This window comes from Colius striatus, chromosome 8 (genome assembly GCF_028858725.1).
Source record: "Colius striatus isolate bColStr4 chromosome 8, bColStr4.1.hap1, whole genome shotgun sequence".
Lineage (NCBI taxonomy): Eukaryota > Metazoa > Chordata > Aves > Coliiformes > Coliidae > Colius > Colius striatus.
This window is the reverse complement of record NC_084766.1, coordinates 24,248,695-24,267,110: the sequence shown is the minus strand read 5'-3', so window position 1 is coordinate 24,267,110 and position 18,416 is coordinate 24,248,695. Positions and strand designations below refer to the sequence as shown.

At 59.0% G+C, this 18,416-nt stretch overlaps 2 protein-coding genes across 3 annotated transcripts; one reads left to right on the top strand and one right to left on the bottom strand.

The window, feature by feature from the left end:
* Positions 1-3,501: 3,501 nt before the first annotated feature.
* Positions 3,502-15,398, bottom strand: RRP12 (ribosomal RNA processing 12 homolog). Of its 2 annotated transcripts, none has more exons than XM_062001688.1 (34): positions 14,842-15,398; positions 13,744-13,982; positions 13,566-13,649; positions 13,301-13,377; positions 13,023-13,128; positions 12,747-12,863; positions 12,489-12,627; positions 12,075-12,202; positions 11,690-11,788; positions 11,514-11,605; positions 11,326-11,437; positions 11,059-11,156; positions 10,792-10,906; positions 10,407-10,549; positions 10,055-10,176; positions 9,853-9,917; positions 9,580-9,742; positions 9,329-9,483; positions 8,953-9,020; positions 8,688-8,781; positions 8,346-8,504; positions 8,143-8,223; positions 7,966-8,071; positions 7,706-7,813; positions 7,428-7,585; positions 7,024-7,115; positions 6,774-6,932; positions 6,417-6,589; positions 6,179-6,295; positions 5,813-5,862; positions 5,445-5,523; positions 5,153-5,220; positions 4,073-4,155; positions 3,502-3,894 (listed from the first exon to the last, which is right to left on the bottom strand). In XM_062001688.1, exons 1-34 carry the CDS (start codon positions 15,041-15,043, stop codon positions 3,792-3,794), a joined length of 3,954 nt encoding a protein of 1,317 aa, XP_061857672.1. In that variant the 5' UTR covers positions 15,044-15,398; the 3' UTR covers positions 3,502-3,791. The 2 variants fall into 2 exon arrangements, with proteins under 2 accessions (XP_061857672.1, XP_061857673.1); XM_062001689.1 differs by having other exon boundaries at positions 13,744-13,979.
* A 71-nt stretch (positions 15,399-15,469) lies between these two features.
* PGAM1 (phosphoglycerate mutase 1) lies at positions 15,470-18,107 on the top strand. Its single transcript, XM_062001748.1, has 4 exons — positions 15,470-15,693; positions 16,081-16,355; positions 16,871-17,051; positions 17,140-18,107. Exons 1-4 carry the CDS (start codon positions 15,555-15,557, stop codon positions 17,307-17,309), a joined length of 765 nt encoding a protein of 254 aa, XP_061857732.1. The 5' UTR covers positions 15,470-15,554; the 3' UTR covers positions 17,310-18,107.
* Positions 18,108-18,416: the final 309 nt, after the last annotated feature.

The following is an 18,416-nucleotide window of genomic DNA, read 5'->3' as shown; positions in this document are numbered from 1 at the left end:
GCAGGGCCACCAAGATGATCAGGGGACTGGAGCATCTTCCTTATGAGGAAACGCTGCTGCAACTGGGTCTGTTTAGTCTGGAGAAGACTGAGGGGGGCTGTCATGAACACTGATAAGTACCTGAAGTGTGGATGTCAGGAGGATGGGGTGACACTGTATCCCGTTGTCTTGAGTGACAGGACAAGGGGTAATGGGCAAAAGCTGGAACACAAAAAGTTCCACGTAAACACAAGGAAAAACTCCTTTGCTGTTGAGGTGAGGGAGCCCTGGCACAGGCTGCCCAGGGAGGGTGTGGAGGCTCCTTCTCCGGAGGTTTCCAAACCCACCTGCACACGTTCCTGTGTGACCTGATTGATGGGAACCTGCTTTAGCAGGGGGTTGGACTGGATGATCTCTAGAGGTCTTTTCCAACCCACACCATTCTGTTATTCTATAATACATGGGACAGCACTGCCCCTCCTCACATGCAGCCCTTCTTACCAACCTGGGCAGGAACTGAGGGAAGAGATGGGCTCTGCTGACAGACCGAGCCATGCGCCTGCACACAGCACCACTCGGAAGCTGTGGCCCCATCTTTCAGAGCCTTATTCTCCTAAAGACCTCGAGCCCTAGTATTCAGCAGAAAAACACAAGTTGCAAACCCTTTATTTCAAGGGAAGGTTTAAAACGTGGTTTACCTACAACCAATGCAGCAGGATCTGCCTGAGCCTGCAGAGAGCACACAAGGTGCTGTAAGAAGTACGAGTTACACCACAACCCCCAAAACACATTTGGGCTTGAATGGTTTTTTATCTTTGCTCATCGTCAAGGAGAAATTAGAGAAACAGAGACACTGGAAAAGCAGTTTAGTTCCTTTGTTCCCCCCCCTTTGCTAGTGGAAGTGCCTGTGCTGCTCTCAGCGTTCAGGTAGCAACCAAGGAAAGACAGACAACTATTAAGAAACAAGTGACACTGTAGATCAGAGTGCTGAGGGGAGTAGGAATTAATCTGATATATTTTTAATTGACTAGATTTCAGCTGGAGTGGTCCCTTAGCATTTTAAAGCTCCACACTTAATTATTTTACTGCCAATCATTTTAGCATAAACACCACGGATCCTCTGCTGCTGCTGCCCCCAGGAGGGTTTTCCCATCCCTGCACCGTGGTGCACGCTGAATCCTGACTTGGAGCTGAGGAGACACAGCCGTGCCTGGGGGTACCCCAAAGGACTGCCTGCAGGAGGTAGTGGTCGGCAGGATGATGTCCCACAGGGCACATCTGTCCCTCTCAGTGCCATCTCACAGTGGGCACAACCCAGGAAGGTAACTTCTGGGGTAAAGAAATGATGTCATTCTTCTGGTTTAGAGCCTTAAGGTTCAGGGTGGGCATTTTCAAGTGTCCCAGGCAGCCCAGGGGCCACCCAGCCCATGCCAGGGGCAGCCTGTGAGCTCTGCCAGCCTCTCCTCACACCTGCCTTGTCCACCTGCAGCCCACAGCTTGGAAAGCTCCTGCTCTGCAGCTGGCAACTGCAAGGGTAAGAGTCCTTGGTGACACTTTCCTGCCCAAGTGCAGCTGAACACAGGCCCACTCTCAGTGCCCACTGTAGCCTGCAGAAACGAGTTGCATGGCTTAATGGTGTGCTGGGTGAAGAAACAGCCTCCAGCCAGCTCCCAGCTTGAGCACTGAAAGCCCAGCATCACTCCAGGTCCCTGGCTTGCGTTTCTCTTTGGGTAACTGCAAAATACTTGTGGCCAGTGTCTGCAGGAGGCAGGACCCACACCACTCCTCACCCCGCTCCATCAGATTGCTGTGCTCAGGCTCCTGCAGGCCCCTGAGCCTCAGCTCTGCTCCCTGCCAGAGCCAGCTGCTGCTAGGGAGCAGCTTTGACTCACAGCCAGCCTCCTCGGGCAGGATGACGTCTCCTCTCCCAGGGTTTCCATTGCATTACATGATTAATTAGCTGATTAACAAGATGTTGTTGCAGAAGAATCTGTTCTCTGGACACTGGCTCAGGCAAACAGCGTCCTCTGTGCTAATGAAACTCTTCTGTTCCACAAAGGCATGCACTAATTTAAGCCACAACATGCAAATGAAGAACAATAGAGTGAGTAATCTGGAGCTTCTAAATGAATTAGCTACAGCCTTCTCCAGGCCCTGTCTCCAAGGAGAGAAGAGAAAGCAGGAAGACAGATAGCTCTGATGGGCCTGGGGCCATATGTTACAGGTGTTGGGGGCTCAGAAGGTGACTCCTGCCTATTTCTGCCTCTCCTGCTCTCAGGGGAGGGAGGGCACAAGGCCAAGGCTGCAGGCCTTGTTCCAGGCAGCAGAGGATGATGGACATAGTTCCTGCTGCCTGCACAAGGTTAGGAGGTGCTGCTGGAGGTGTCCATGCTGTGGGCCAGGCTGTGGGCTTCCTTCTGGCAGGACTAGAGCAGCAGCACCTCAGTGCAGCCCTGGGGCTCAAGGGTTCAGGTGAGAGCCCTGGGTGGGGAAGCAGCAAGGTGACAGTGCTGACAAGGCAGGACTAATACCACAGCTCCTCCTCCAGCCTCAAGCTTTTAAAAGGATCTTGGGGAAAAAAAAACCCTCAACAAAAAGCACCTAAGAGCCACAAAACTGGATTTGCAGCCTGGAGAAGCCTGCAGTAAGAAGCTGAACAAGCACAATCCCTTTAGTTTATGAGGAGGCTGGGAAGCATGGCAATTTCAGCATATGAACTACCACAGTAGGAAAGGACAAAGGACTAAAGGCTTTGTAATATAGAAGAGGAGGGGAAAGCCAGCTACCTTCACAAATACATCTGTGCAATGTGAGGAATGGGACTGGTACCCACCACCCTCAGCTCCATTCTCCTCAGCATGCTTTGGCCAAACACCATCTTTTGGACTCAGTGCAGAAGCAACCAGGCAAAATCAGATGCTCAGGCCGTGAGATGGCTGGGCAGCTGAAAAGGTGTGGTATTATTTGTGCTGCTCAGGTCTAGCTGGCAGGAGGTGGTCAGAGATGAGGAGAGGGCTTTTCTCAGCCCTCGCAGCTAAGGGAAAGGGCAGGGCACGGAGGTTTGCAGCAGCCAGTTTGGAGAAGTTGTCAGCAAACTGTTCCTGCCCTGCAGCCAGGCAGGGTTGATGGGGGAAAGGCTGAAGAGGGACAAAAACCAGTGACAGACAAATGGCAGACACACCTGGACCGTGGTTTAGGGCAAAAGATGCTACCAAGAGACAGTCTGTATAAGAAAACTGGTTGTAAGCAAATTACTTCACCCTCTCTGGCTTCTTTGGCCAACATCATGGCTCAGCCCTTGTGCACATGTGCCAGGAAGGCACAGGACATTGCTCCTGGTAGCCCCCAGGCAAACCCCACACCCTAGTAGCCCCCAGGCTCTGTTCCCAGGTCCCAGGCATGAGCCCAGTGGGGTGCAGTGCTGCTGCAGTAGCAGCAGAACCCACTGTAGCGGGGCAGCAGGCAGGGCACAAGGGACACGGTGTGCACAGCTCTTCAGCGAAAGAGAGGATGACTCTGGGCTGGGTAGGAACAGTAGGTATTTATCAATATAGAGGATTCATTACACATTAATTGCTCACACACACACACACACACACGTGTCCCAGGCGACCCAGCACCTTCCTCCAGGCACAGGAGGGCAGGGCTTGGGCCATCAGTCTGTGCCAAAGTGGCTTCGCAGGGACTCTCAGACAGATGCAGGCCACCTTCTGCAGAGGAGTCCCCGCTGCTCCCCTCATGATGCCCCTGTGCCCAGAGGCCACAGGGTGCTGCCAGTCCTGGGCAGGCACAGGCTGAGCTGCCCGGGCTCCTCAGGGCCGCTGGGCCTTGGGCCGGTTCCTGCGGCCGGCCCTGGCCCCGCGCTGCGCTCCCTTCATCAGGCCCTTGAACTGGCCCTGCATTTTCGCCCTCTTCCTGGAGGGAGCAGAAGGCTGGGTTAGTGCAGGCTCCTGATGCACAGGGATGCTCCAAGCTCAGCAAAGAGAGGAGCAGAGGCTGGCAGGGAGCTCCCAGATCCACAATGACCAAAAGCAGGATCAAACCCACAGTTTGGCCCCACTCCCAAGTCTGTGCCTTTCCCAGCCAGCCTCACCTTTTGTTGAGTCCAGCTCTGTTCAGGGGGATGTAGGCGTAGGGGTCGAGCTGGCCCTTCTTCTTCACGTCACCTTTACCTTTCTGTGGGAAGACAGTGACATGGGGGAAGATGCAGCACCAGCAGGATACACGTGTCCTGTTCTGGTGCAACCCTGCCACCTGGCCATCCCAAAGAACATGTTGCAGTGATGTTATATGAGCATGAAGATTTAAGTGATTTTATCAAATAATTAGCTTTAAGTAAATTTATAAGTTAGCATAACTAAGCAAAACCAGGCCTCCTTTGTGAAGCTGCTCCCAAAGAACAGGCATGAGATGTCAGGCACCATGGGGATGAGAGTGGTAACAAGGTGGACTATTCAGACCTAAGCACCTGCAAGCTATAAGACATCCAAGAACAATGTTGGGAGTAATTGCTTCCAAGGAAGAAGAAAGGGTTTGATATCTGGACCGTTAAGTTGCTCACTGTCGTCAAACCCAGTACCATTCAGCTTCAGAACACCAGATAACCAGGGGCTTAGAGCAGTTGGTTGGCCAAGTGATTTTGCAATCTATATGAATATGTATAGCTTGTGTAATAAAGGACCAATCTATGAAAGTGATGTAATGTGTAAAGTTAACTGTAACCAATCAAGGTAAAGGGCAACTTTAACAATTCCAAGCAGCCTTTATGTGCACAGTAGAGAAGAACAAAAGAATATTGGGCATAAACATCTGCTCATTTTGATGCTTGTTGGACATTCTTTGGGAATGATCCCGTGTCCCTGGTGTGCAGCATCCGAGCAGTGGGGTGCCAGCTGAGCATGTGGCCCTGGGAGCTGATTTCCCACTCAGCTGACGTTACAAACATCAGCTCTGAGCAGTGAGCAGTACCTGGCTACAGGGAGGGCAGGACAAGCACTCCAAGATGGGCTAGAAACATTCACAAGAGAGTGTTTTGCAGCTCCTCTTAGAGCAGAGATCCCCTCCAGTCTTGGTGCTACTGGATCAGATCCCCAGCAAATGAGCATTGCTTCTTGCCCCAGCAAAGCCCCAGGTACCCCCCCACCCAAACCCTGCACCCCCCTGGGTCCCTCACCTTGGATCTGTACTCTGCCCCAAAGGCTGGCTCTTTGTCCAGCTGCCGATGGATCCCAGAGCCTCCGGCTGGAAAACAGGGAAAGTGTTGGACGGGGGTCCCAGGGCTCCCCCTCCCCAGTTCCAGGCAGGAAGAGCTGCTCCTATTTTTGCTGCCAGCTCTTAGGTGGCACAGCAGAGGATGACTGCTTCACGTGAGCAAAGATTTCTGCTCCAGATGCCCTGGAGCAGCCCAGCACTATGGGTATGTGGTATTGGCTCACTGGGCAGTCCCAGACTGGGTACAGACTTACCTCTGTACTGAGAGTAGGTCCTGGCCTCAGGTTCCTCATCATCTGCCTCCTCTCTGAACCGACGCTTCTGGCTTTTCTTCTGCAGAAGAAGAAAGTGTGGGCCCTGCAGTTGGCTTGTCCTTGCAGTTCTGACCTCCCACAGACCTCTGACCTGCTTCCTCCCACAGGGACCCAGAGACCTTCCAGATCGCCTGCCTGTGCATGCCTGTGCCAAGTCAGCCTCCCATATCCCTCCTGCAAGCAGCTAGTGCTTGCCCAGTGTGCTCACTGGCATCTCAGACAGAGCTTCAGCTGCTGTGGCGTAAGCAGGGCTTTAGCACAGCTGAGTTCCCCCAGCATCTCCTCAGGCCCACGAGCCCCATACTCACACCGTGGAGACCCACATCCTGCAGCACATCTGCCATGTCCTCATCTGCTCCTGTGGTACAGGACAAGAGGGTCAGTGTGGGGTGCGGGCGTAGGACAGCCCCGGTGCTGTGCCAGCCCCTAGTGTGGGCTGCAGGAATAGGCTGCTCTGACACACCACCACAGCTGCTCATGTCTCCTCCAGCACACTCCTGGTGATGACTCCCTTGGGCTGCCATTCTGGGTGGCAGTGGCTCAGAAAAGAATCACTGGGTGTGACAAGGCCACACCAGCCCCTGCCACTACCACTCACCTCCCTTCTTGAGCTCCTACATACAAATGGCAGGAAGGAAACCCTTTAGAGTATTCCCTGCTAGTCCAGGCAGTACCTTTGGCTTCATCATCATCTGCCTCCTCCTCTTCTTCATGGATGATCAGTCGCCCATCCTCAGACACCTGGAAGTCGTGGCTCACTCCTCTGGAACGCTTGGGGCCTGGCTTGGTAGCTGCCCATAAAGAGATGCCCATAAAGGTCAAGGCCTGGGGAAAAGATCCACTCCTAGGGGTAGCTGTACCCCAGGGCCTCATCCATCCCACCCCAGCCACATCCCAAGCTCTGCTCCTCACCCAGCACCCGCTGTGACACGTTGGGGTCCAGGAAGTTGAGGGGTTCATCCTCTTCCCCTTCCTTCAGCCATGCCTGGCCCTTCTGTCGTGCTTGTTTCCTCCTCTCCTTCCTCTGCTGCCATTCCTCCTCTTCTTCCTCCTCATCCTCTGAGTCAGCCAGGATTTCCTCCATGCTGTTCAACAGGCAGAGAGTATGATGGAAACAGAACAAGTACAAGGGTGCAGACCCCAGCCTGCCCCTCCAGCACACAGCAGCTTCAGAGATGTCTCCAGCGTCTCTAGAGGCACCAGCTGAGCAGGTCCAGCACCAAGCCCTCCGTGGGGTCTGCTCCTTCTTCACCCCTGGCCCATCTTCACCTGTCTCCTCGGGGCTGTGCTGGCGGTGGCTCCTCCTCATCCGTCTCGGCAGCCGCCTGCCTCAGGGCGCGCTGCTTGCGGCTCCGCGTCTCTGCCTTGCGGATGTTCACCAGCACCTTGTGGTACTCGGCCGGCAGCAGCCCTTTCACCAGCTCAAAGCTGAGGAGGGCACAGAGAGGAGTCAGAGCCCAGCTCCTCCCACAGTGCTTCCTGCTGAGCTCCCTGTCTGCCCCAGGAGCCCCCAGCTCACCCGAACTTGCGGATGAACTTGGTGAAGAGGTTTCGCAGCTTCATGCGGAAGTGCCGTCTCATGTCGTCCGAAAGGTTCCCCACGGCCTCCAGCTGCCAGGACACAGACCCTCGAGACCAAAGTGCCCCTGCCCTGGACACCCAGCCTCCTGCCCTTGCCCCGCAGAGCCACCTTGCTGGCCCTGCTGCCACCACTCTGTGCCTGCCCCAGGCAGGGCTGTGGGGAGGTCTCCCAGCCTGGCACAGCTGGCTCCTCATGGGAGCTCTCTGGCAGGTCCCTGCCAGCATCCAGGGGAAGGACTTCCTCACTGCCTTCTCAGCCACTGCCATCAGGGTTGTGCCCCCAGTTCCTGGGCAGAAGCTCTGCCCACCACCCTCCTCAGGGCAACCCATACAGCATCTCACCATGGTCTGGACGTGCTTGGCCAGCAGCTTGGTGTCCACTAGCAGCAGTGTGACCTTGAGGAAGCCCAGGGCTGCCTTCACCACGTCCCGCGTGCGGGAGGCCAGCAGCAAGCAGACATTCTGCAAGAGCTGCTCCACCACGCTCAGCTCCAGCTGATCTGCAACCACAGGAGGGCTCAGCCCCAGCTGCCCTTCTGCAAGGACCCACCTCTTCCAGAGGGTGCTGCCTTGGCCCCCTGTGCTGCCCCTGTCCCTCCAGCCCTACTGCTCCCACTCACCTTTGAACTCGAAGAACAGGCGGGTCAGTGCCAGCACGGTGCAGCTGATCATGGTGACAGAGCCCGTGAGCCCCGCGTAGACCAGGAGCAGGAACCGCTCCATCGCCTCTGCGGGGCAGGGGTGGGGGGAACAGCTCAGACCCCGTTCACCCTGCGCCTGGTAGCATCCCTGGCCCATTTCAGCAAGGTGCTGGGCACGGGCCTGTTCCCCCCCAGGGCCCGAGAAGCTGTGGGGCTGAGCAAGCAGGGCAGGATCTCACCTTGGGGGGTGGGCCCGAAGCGGATGAAGGCATGGCCCATCTCCACAAGCAGCACAAAGGCGTTCTTGCGGGCTCCCACTGACACCTCCTTGGTGCAGAGGATGACCTGGAGGCACAGGTAGAGGTCACAGCCCTGCTGCCACTCCTGCAGCCAGCACCCACCAGGCCCATACTCACCTCTGGGACCAGGGCGGTGACAAAGGGCTCGTGTTCTGCCGACAGCTGCTTCACAATGTGCAAAAGGCACTTCAGCCGAGGCTGGGGAAAGAAACAGCCCAGTGCTGAGACAGGCGGGGACACACACCCAGCTGCTCCCACCGCCTGCCCCATCCCCTCCCCTCCCAGCAGCGCTTCATCTCCAGAACAGCACTTGCTCTCACCCTCTTGGCCGGGGATGCTGCACTCTTGAGTGAGTCCAGCAGCACTGCCTGCAGATCCTGAAGGTGGGAGCGGACAAAGGCCTGGCAGGGGGCATGGGGAGCAGCACACACCTCCTCCAGCACACGGTATGCCTTCTTCTGCATGCTGCGCTCCTTGCTCTGTAGGGACAACCAAACGCCTCTGCTGTCAAGGCAGCTCCTTGCCATGGTGTCTGAAGGCAGCACCTCATGCAACCCAGCAGTGACTTGTGTCTATGGCACCTGTTCAGCCCCTCAGAGCGCAAGCCCAAGCTTGGAGCAAGCACCCACTGCACCCTCTGTCAGGGCTGGGGGCCGACTCACCTGCAGGGAAGGCTGGATGGTGTGGTACAGGGAGTCCAGGGACTGCTCATCAGCATAGGGGGCCATTGCCACCACCAGGTCCAGGATGGAGAGTCTGCAGCAGAGGATGGGCAGGTGGGTACCTGCAGCATCACTAACACGGCCTGACCAAGCTGGGGCTCGGCTGCGAGTCTCATTGGATGCACAAGTGGCACATCCCGCACGGGACAGTCCAAATGAGGAAGGCAGTGGCTTTTACCCACTGGTGCCAGCCCCAGGGTGTTACCTGGCAAACTCGGAGCTCTCGGGGCTGGTCAGCTTCATGCTGGCTTTCTGCAGGAATCCACACACCATCTGCAAGGCAGACACACAAAGCTGGATTAGAATTGACCCAAGGGAACACTTCTACAAGAGTTTGCAATCCAGCTGGTAAATGCCTTGCCACAGGACTTTATGGAAACTAAAAGCACCAGCAAGTCCAAAAATTGCTGCACAAATCCACAAAGAGCTCGTGCACAATGTGCCAGATGTGGCTGCAAGACGGGGAAATCCTAGATCACCAGGTGGGAAAGGCTCCCTCCCTGCGAGCGCAAGAAGGGCTGCTCTCTGATCAGATGGTTTCTTCCTGTCCTGTTCATTCAGCCTTCCCAAGCCCCGCTCACCTGGGGGTCAGTGATGGTGAGGTAGGCACGGACAGTGTCAAGCACGGCGCGGCGCTGAGCGCTGCTGCCCCCCTCTTCCTCGGCCTGGCTGTACACATTGAACAGGATGGGCAGGAAATTTTTGGCGAAGCGACCCACTTCTGCCCGCTCTGCATCTAGGGAGAGAGTGACGGGGGGTATGGATCAGCATGTCCCCTCTCTGAGCCACTGCAGGGGACAGGGCCCCCCCAGGAGAGTCTGACCCCGCCAACCTGTCTGGCAGCCTTTGTGGATGAGGGTGCGCAAGGCCTGGCAGACGGTGGGGCGCAGGTCTGGGCGCTCGCTGATGGCCATGCCCAGGGTGCGTGCCAGTCCCTTGAAGGCTCCCAGCACGTCCGTGGGGTGGGTGCAGAAACCAGGCAGCAGCGTCCAGACCTGGAAAGCAAAGGAAGAGGTTAGAGCCCAGCACCCACCATCCAAGTCACCACTTCCCAGCCTGGCACCACAGGCAGGCTGTGGCAGGGCCTCCGGGCGCTCCTCCTTACCTGCCACTGCAGCGTGTCGTAGATCTTGGCCTCCACGCTCTTCCCAGCCTGGGTAAACTCCAGGGCTGCAGAAAGGAAGGGGAAGATGACCAGAGCAGCAGAGGTGGCAAAGCCTTGCTCCACTCCAGGGAAGAGAAGAAGGGAGGTCTCACAGAACACCCTGGGGGTCCCCCTGTGATCCCCACCGTGCCACCCTCCTCACCTCTGCTTTTCAGGGTGGCTGCCAAGGGCAAGAAGTAGCTGGTGAAGAAGCCGAGCCGTGCACCCTGCACATAGTCCCGCAGCACGGGCAGGAGCCAGCTGCGGGGGAAGTCCAGCGTCTCCCTGGGGAGGGAAGGCACAGGTCAGGGGGAACAAGGCACAGCTGGCATCAGCGCTGGGCACAGGTCAGAAGGCCACGAGGCACAGCCAGCATCAGCCCCTGGGTACTGGGCACCTCCACCCAGCGCTGGGTACAGGAAGGCTCAGCAGAGCCAAACACCTCCAGCACTGTGTGGGAACTGAACAGGAAGGTAACAAACAGCTGTGAAATCAGTGCCCCCAGCTGCACTCACTCTTTGCCATCGATCTCCAGGGGCACGGCTTCCAGCAGCACCTCGGGGCCCATGGTGCTCACGGCAGCCCCCACTGCCTGGTCCACTTCAGCGGTGTAGGGGAAGTGTGGGGAGAGGCGCAGGTCACAGAGGGAGCGGAGGCACTGGGGGACAGGGCAGCCCGGTCACAGGGCAGCCAGGGAGGCAGGTCCAGCACACACTGCTCACCACGCCTGCCCAGGGCTGCCCTGCGTGCCCAGTCCCAGTGCTGCACACATCTTGCCCACACACTGGCAGGACAGTGGGCACAAGGACAGGCCCTCTCCCCAGCTGGAGAGGGTAATGCAGCCCAGGCAGCAGCACAGCCACCCCTCCTGCCTGCTTGTGTTCTCCTGGCCTGGCTCACCTTCCTCATGATGGGGTGGCACTGCTTCCCACACGTCTCGAAGAAGATCTCCAGTACCTGCAGCACCTTGTCCCACGCTGCATGGAAACGGTACGTCAGGCCTTCCTCCACTGACCTGGGGAGGAGAGAAGTGACGGTCACACTGGCAGGGACTGACCCAGCAGTGATCAGGGTGCCCATTGGTCCTGTCAGCCCCCATCGGGGACTGGGTAGAGGCTGTTCAGCCAGGCCCACAGCAACAGCCTCTCCCACCCTGCAGCCTCTCACCTGAACATCTTGCAGAGATAAGCAGCAGGGGCTGGGGCAGATCCAGAGACAGTCCCCAGGTCCTCCATGTGGGGAGCAACACATTCACTCAGGAGGGTCTGCAAGGGCAAATGGGGATGGGGAAAATGGGATGGCAGTGGACTACGGATGCCCCAGCCTGGCAGGCACACAGGGACACAACCCTCCCTGGAAAGTCTCAAATCCCTGGGCAGAGCCCCAGATGAGGCCAAGGGCAGCCAGGTGGGGAGAAGTGCCCACGTGCAGTACCTCCAGAGTCTGTGCTGCTGCTGCCACCACCTGAGAGTGTGGGGAGAGGAAGCAGTTCATGGTGGCAGAGAAGAGCCGGGGCAGGTGAGCCCAGCACAGGTCTTTCTGCAGCCTGGAGAAGAGAAACTGGTCAGGTGACATACCAAGCAGGCACCTCTCCTGTGCCCAACCATGGCCCCTGCCCACACCTGCCCAGGTTGATGTGTGCCCGCTCCATGGTGGCCAGCCAGGTCAGTAGGGGCTGCAGGTCACTCGTGCTGGGCACGTAGTCGTAAAGTGCCTGTGGAAGCAGAAAGTGGGTGTCTGGGTGGGTTCTGTGGCACTGCCAGCCCCATCCTTCCATGCACTGACATCCCACACTCACAGTGATGATCTGGGCGTTGAGCTCTGCTGGCAGGCAGGCCATGCTGGCCTGAGCACTGAAGAGGCTGTGGAAGGCTTGCATGGCACAGGCTGTCACCAGCTGTGAAAGACATGGTGTCAGAAGAGGAGCACTCTGCTTTGCACCCACTATGCCCCTAATCCAAAGCAGGCTCTACTCCAGGAAGCCCAGCACTGCTGTGACCGTGCCCTGTATCTTCAGCCTCCCTCTTCCACAGCAAGCAGCCCGGCAAGCACCCGGGCTCCTCTGCATCCACATCCCACATTCCCAGGCTCCCAGCTCGCAGCTGAGGGGGTTTGAGCCCTTCCAGGGCGCAGTGGAGAGGAAAAGGGGCTGCCCTCACCATCTCCAGCATGGGGACACTCACCACATGGCTGAGGGTCATGACTCGGAGCAAGGTCTCACAGCAGGTCTTCACCACAGCTGCAGGGAAGCAGGGCAGCAGGTCCCGCAGCAAGGAAAGGACATGCAGGGTGGTGGTCGCTTCCTTAGTGCCTGTGAGAGCAGAGAAACGTCTAAGCCTGTGGCACCCCGTGACAAAGCCCTGCCTGAGGTAAAGTCCCTGTAAGAGCGCTTGAGCTGACCCAAGGAGACAGTGTGAACACCCCCATGACTTCTGGGAATGGAAGTGCAACAGACAGATGTCTGACAGCCCTTCAAAACACTTTTGGTGCGTCAGAGACGTCTCATACCCTCCCCTCTTCCCTTCAAGTTCTTATTCTCCCACAGCCACAGGGTCTCCTGCATTCAGCTGCAGACACCCTGCTCTAGCACCCCACACCTCCAGCCTTTTCGATCTCCTGCACGCAGAACTTGGCAGTGGAGGGTGCTGCAGGGTGATGCTCTGGGGCTGCGTCTCCAAACAGGAACTCGCTGCCCCTGAGGATGGAGCACACGCCGTGCTGCGCCGCTTTCCGGACCTGGGGGAAGGACAGCACAGCTGGGTAGAGGCCACGGGACTCCAACCTGGGACACGGTCAGCCCCAGAAATGAGCCCCAAAGGCAGTAGCATCCCTTGCCAGGAGCACCAGGACCTCACCTTGGGCTTGGTATGAACACAGAAGCTCAACAAGCCGTGATACACCTGGAGGGTGACGGGGTAGCTCCAGGCTGCCAAGTCCTGCTTCCGCAGCAGCGTGGCCAGGCAAGAGAGGATCTACAAGGGAGCAGCAGGGACGTTAGCATGACCTCAGCAGTGATCCCCCACCATGGCAACAACCTTAGACTGAGCACTCAGCAGCACCCGACAGCAGCAGCCTTGTCCCTAGCCCTCTGCAGACCCCCAGGCAAAGCTGGCTGCCTCGTGGCTGCTCACCCATCGCAGAGCAGAGGTGGAGTTGCTGCAGGCCTGTGAGGACACAATACTCATGAAGGCTTTTGAGGCATCTGAGAACTTTTTTATGAGCACAGGACCTGGGACCCTGCCGAGAGAAGAGGACATGTCAGCTATGAGAGTAGAGGGCAGCTGGTGACAGTCACACAGCCCACCCTGGTTGGGTCATTTCCCCAGCCTGGGAATGGGGCAAAAGAACCAGCTCCTCTTCCATGATGGAGTCTGGTATCTCTCTCCCCACTCCTTTGCAAGCCACTCACCGCTTCAGGACAAGGTTGAGCAGGTAGGCAACAGCAGCCAGCGACTCAGGGGACTCCACAGCCTCCAGCGTGGTCATCTGTGAACAGAGAATGGGTGAGCAAAGGGAAGCTGAGGCTCACCCCAGGCCAGCCCTTCCTCATCCTCAAGCCTTGGGAAGTGGCGCAGGGAAACCAGCAGCCCAAAGGCAGCTCTGCTGGGGAAGGATCCCTCTTGAGAGCACACTCAGGCTCCCCACCATGGCTCCTCCCCACAAGCATCACTCACCAGCACGGCAAAGTATTCTGTCTCGCTTTCCTTGCCCCCTCGTGAGCGGATCACCTCTGTCACAGCTGCCAGCACGGCACAGATCTACGAGCAGCAAGCAGGGCAGGTCAGTTGCCTCAGCCTCACAGCCAGTGGGGCCACCCCCACCAGACCCTCCCAGCCCAGCCCCTGCCCATACCTCTTTGTGAGCAGCAGAGTTGGATTGCCAGAAGCGCTGCACCTTGCTGAAGGTGACGTTGGTGCAGTCGCTCAGCCCGCTCAGGAAGGTGCCAGAGGACCTCTCTGTGGCAGCCTCCCCAGCATCCTCCTCCTCCATGCGGAGCTGGGCATCGTCCCTCGCCTGCTCCAGGCGCAGGGACCCCGACTGCAGCTCATTGTGCAGTTTCACCGCATCCACTGTCAAGTTACTTTTCTCTGCTGGGAAAATGAAGTATGCTCAGAGCTCTAAAGTCATGTTCTGCTCCACTGTTTATTCCCAAATCCCCACATTCTTCTTTTCCCCCACCCAACCTGACCAACTTTGCTGGAGCTCATTCATCTCCAGCACATGGGGGACAGATGCTGCTTCCCCACCACGGAAGAAAGCACAGCAATAACTGGAGAGAGCTCCTCCCTCCTGCGACAATAAACCAGGGCACAGTCCAGGCATCTACACCGATGGAGGGGAGCACTTGGTCTCCCCAGACATGTCTTGACATGTCACGGATTTGATACTGAGGTGCTCCATGTGTTCTGCCTCATTTATCTTCTTCCACCCGGAGCCCTGACAGCCAGACGGCCAAGGTACACGCTTCATGTCCCTCAGACCCAGACACCAGCTTGCAGCCAGCTGCAGGAGGACACTGTGTGCTGCAGGAACTGCTTCTTTGTCCACCGGAGGAAGGTTCCACTGGCCAACAGCAGCCGGGGCCACGGAACTCCAGCACCCCACAGGCTGCAATGTTTATCTTCCCCACCACACGGCCTTCTGAACCGGAGTCCCTGCCGCGCTCCTCCCCACGTCCGACACTCGCCTTGCAGCTGGTCCCGGCGGGGTGGCACGCATCGTTTCGCCCCCCCGGCCCGCTGCCACGGCGACGGTAACGAGGACGCACTCATTACCCCGCGGGCTTGGTCCTGCCCAATTTGTTGTGTTTGTCTCCCGGAGCTGTAGCTCCGAGAGAGCTCTGAGACTCCGCAGCCGCCGCGGGGAAGGGCCGCGCACAGCCAGGGAGCTACCCGCGCCGTGCCCGTGTCCCTGCCCCGCTGCCCCCCACGCCCGCCTCCCTGCCCTCACCCGCCGGTCGGCTGCAGAAGCGGCTGCGGGCGGCCAGGCGGTGCTGGCGGGTCTCGGGGTTGCAGTCGCTGCTGTGGCCCTTCCGCCATCGCTTCAGCTTGGCAGCGGCGCCAGAGCGGAGCCGCCCGCTCCGCGCCATCCTGCACCCGGCGCCACGTGCGGCCGCGCCTCGCCCCCTTCCGCTTCCGGCGCCTGCCGCCATCTTGGGTAAGGGCAGCGCTGCCCTTACACGAGGCGTCTGTCGGCGCGGCCAGCGGGGAGCGGTGCCGCGGAAGCTAAGCCGGGTCGCGTCCGGCTGCGACTGGGACGGGAGACACGATGGGCCTAGGGGCAGCCGTCAGCTCGCGAGGCCGTCCGGCACCCCCCCGCCCGAACAGAGGAAGAAGGCGGCGCCGGTGCCGCTCCGCGCGCAGCCGAGCCGGCAGCCGCGCCGGTACCGCCGCACGGGTGAGGGGCTATGACCAGCCCCCGCATGGACGGTGCCCCGCCGTGACGTCACGGCCCTGAAGGTCGCGCCGCCCTTCCCGGCCGCGCCATGCGCTACGTGCGCCTCCGCCCGCCCGCCGCTCTGCGCATGCGCGACGGCTCCTCCGCCCCTCCCCCCCGGAGCCGCGCGGGGCGGGGCGGGGCCGCGCGCGCAGCGTCAGTCTCGCGCGGCAGCAGCGTGAGGAGGCAGCGAGCGCGCGCGTGTCCCGCAGCCCCGCTCCGCCGCCATGGCCGCGTACCGCCTCGTCCTCGTCCGCCACGGAGAGAGCGCCTGGAACCTGGAGAACCGCTTCAGCGGTTGGTACGATGCCGATCTCAGCCCCGCCGGTCAGCAAGAAGCGAGGCGCGGCGGCGAGGCCCTCCGAGGTACCGGTCACCGGCGAAGGGGGGGGTGGGAGGGCTGGTAACGGCGGCGGGAGGCGGCCCGCTGAGGCCGCTGGGGACTAATGGCGGTGAGGGTTTGAGGGGCCCTCCGGTGGCGGGGGTAGGGCTCCCGGTGCGGTGGGGAGGAGCTCCGGTACCGACAGGAGAGGAGGTCTCAGGTCTTTGGAGGGGGTGGGGCGGACTCCGCTACTGGTCCGTTCCCTGCCGCTGCCGCACAGCCGTTAGGCCGGTCCAGCGGCGGTGGAGAAGCGACTAGTACCGGCGTGTTGAGGCCGACGCCTTTGGCTCTTTACCGGTTGCATAAGGCCCGACACTCACTTCCCCGGTGCCCCCCCCCACCCCTTACCCCATCCGCGTTTTCTTTTCCAGATGCCGGGTACGAGTTCGACATTTGCTTCACCTCGGTACAGAAACGGGCTATCCGTACCCTGTGGACCGTCCTGGATGCCATCGATCAAATGTGGTTACCTGTTATCCGGACTTGGCGCCTGAACGAGAGGCACTACGGAGCTCTCACTGGTTTGAACAAGGCTGAGACGGCGGCAAAGCACGGCGAGGCACAAGTGAAGATCTGGAGGCGCTCCTATGACATCCCTCCACCTCCCATGCAGTCGGATCACCCTTTCTACAGCACTATCAGCAAGGTAAGAGCTGTTGGGTTTTGTCTGCTTTGCTGGGAGGCTCCTAAAAGCCACCTTAGGTCTCTGCAGTGTAGTCTGTCTTCCTCTGCAAGGTCTCATGTCTTGGCTGTAGCGGTCAGGACTGTTGTGCTTGGTGCTGGTTGGCATTAGGCAGTTTGTCCTACCCCCTCCCCGGGGAGGTTGAGCCCCATGGTATTGCACAGATAGTTTCAGAGAAGAGAAGACGATACCTGTGTTAATTATTACTCCCATGTAATGTTTGTTTGCTCCGCATGTATGTTTGCTCCGGTCTCTTCGCCAAGAGGAAGCAATGTGTTGCGTTCCCCTGGAGGAGTTCAGAGCCTCAGCTGTAACTGAGCACAGGCTCAAACCTCAGAGGCACTTCTTTGCTTCCAAGTCTGGTATTGCCTACGTGTAGCATGTCCCCAGGCAGAGAATTTGGGGTGGGGGGGTGAAGGCCATGCCGCCACCTTCCCCCAGTGCCCTGGGCTGCTGTGTGAGTGTGGCCATTCCCACAGGACCGCCGCTACGCTGACCTGACAGAGGACCAGCTGCCGACCTGCGAGAGCTTGAAGGACACCATCGCCCGGGCTCTGCCTTTCTGGAATGAGGAAATCGTCCCACAGATCAAAGAGGGCAAGCGAGTCCTTATTGCTGCCCACGGCAACAGCCTGCGTGGGATCGTCAAGCACCTGGAAGGTATGTCAGCCCTGTGGGGGCATCACGGGGCTCCCCCCACCACCCTGCCTGAGCCAACCCAGCAGTGACGCTGCCTCCGTGTTTGCAGGCATGTCGGAAGAGGCCATCATGGAGCTGAACCTGCCCACTGGCATCCCCATCGTCTACGAGCTGGACAAGAACCTGAAGCCCGTCAAGCCTATGCAGTTCCTGGGCGATGAGGAGACGGTGCGCAAAGCCATGGAGGCTGTCGCTGCTCAGGGCAAGGTTAAGAAATGAGGGCGGGCAGCAGGCTAGCACATGTAGTAGAGCCCCCCTGCCGTCCCCACCCCTCTGTGCACACCCCCACAGCTGTAGGAACTTGGAGCTGCAGAGCTGGAGCAGCTCTCCAGGATTAGGCCCGTTCCCTCGGGACCAGGCTCCCCTCTGCAGACAGCCCTGGGGCAAGGAGCTGTGTGTGTGGAGGCCTGGTGTGAAAGGCAGCTCCAGCTCTGCTGGCCAGCACCTGCATACCTCTCTATGCCCAGATCCCAGCCCTTGGCCATCTGCAGGGGGATGTGCCGAGCAATTCCCAGCGTGCCAGGCTCTTCCTCTGCTTTGCTTCCCCGGCAGCTCTCGTCACACGGTTACTGTAGTTTTGTTGCTTGGTTTAGTCATCCCAGGAGCAGGGGGTGAGCACAGCGCAGGCAGCGACCAAGATGGGTGCCCCATCCCCTCGGGGGTGTGCGGCACAAGGACCGGGCGGCATGGGCACTGGAAGGGTTGTATTTCGGTGCATGTGGTACTCATAACTCTGGCTCTAGTTCTGCCAGCCCCTGCTTTAACTTATTCATTTTGGACGATGGTGGGAGCCTGTCGTCTGGAGGTTTATGTCTGCCACATCTTTTCCCCAGCTGCAGCCCATCCTGGTCCTGCTGCTGAAGCAGGTGCCTGTGCCCCATCGCATATGTGTGTTCGTGGCCCTGTCGCTGGGGCATCCCCCCGGCCAGCACTGTGAGCCTGGCCTTGCACGGGGTCAGTGTATCTGTCCGACAATAGCAGCTGTCTTGTTCCGGTTCAATAAAGGAGTAACACGCAGTGACAGGCTGGCTGTGCTTCCCTTGGGGGTGGGCTTCTGCTGTGTGGGTGCTGTGTGCAGGCATGGGGGTGCGGAAGGCACCGCGCTGTAAGGGTAAAGAGAGGCAGGGCCCCAGGGCTGAGCACAGAGCCAGCAGGACAGGTGATGAGGGCTGGGGCTTGTGCGTGTGTGACAGGAAACTAACCTGGGGTGTGCCTGGTGCAGTGTCACCCAGCTGCACCCAGGGTTGTGCTTCCCCGGCAGTGAGCAGCCAGCACGTGCTTCCTCCCTCACAGCTGGGCACAGCGCTGGGGAAGCTGTGCCCACAC

Excerpts from the sequence above, each read along its gene's own strand:
- PGAM1 (XM_062001748.1), top strand. The coding sequence starts at position 15,555 with ATGGCCGCGTACCGCCTCGTCCTCGTCCGCCACGGAGAGAGCGCCTGG. Across the intron at positions 15,694-16,080 it reads CGGCGGCGAGGCCCTCCGAG|ATGCCGGGTACGAGTTCGAC; the intron begins GTACCGGTCACC and ends TTTCTTTTCCAG. Across the intron at positions 17,052-17,139 it reads GATCGTCAAGCACCTGGAAG|GCATGTCGGAAGAGGCCATC; the intron begins GTATGTCAGCCC and ends CCGTGTTTGCAG.
- RRP12 (XM_062001688.1), bottom strand. The coding sequence starts at position 15,043 with ATGGCGGCAGGCGCCGGAAGCGGAAGGGGGCGAGGCGCGGCCGCACGT. Across the intron at positions 12,203-12,488 it reads GGAGATCGAAAAGGCTGGAG|GCACTAAGGAAGCGACCACC; the intron begins GTGTGGGGTGCT and ends CTGCTCTCACAG. Across the intron at positions 6,933-7,023 it reads AAGTTCATCCGCAAGTTCGG|CTTTGAGCTGGTGAAAGGGC; the intron begins GTGAGCTGGGGG and ends TGCCCTCCTCAG.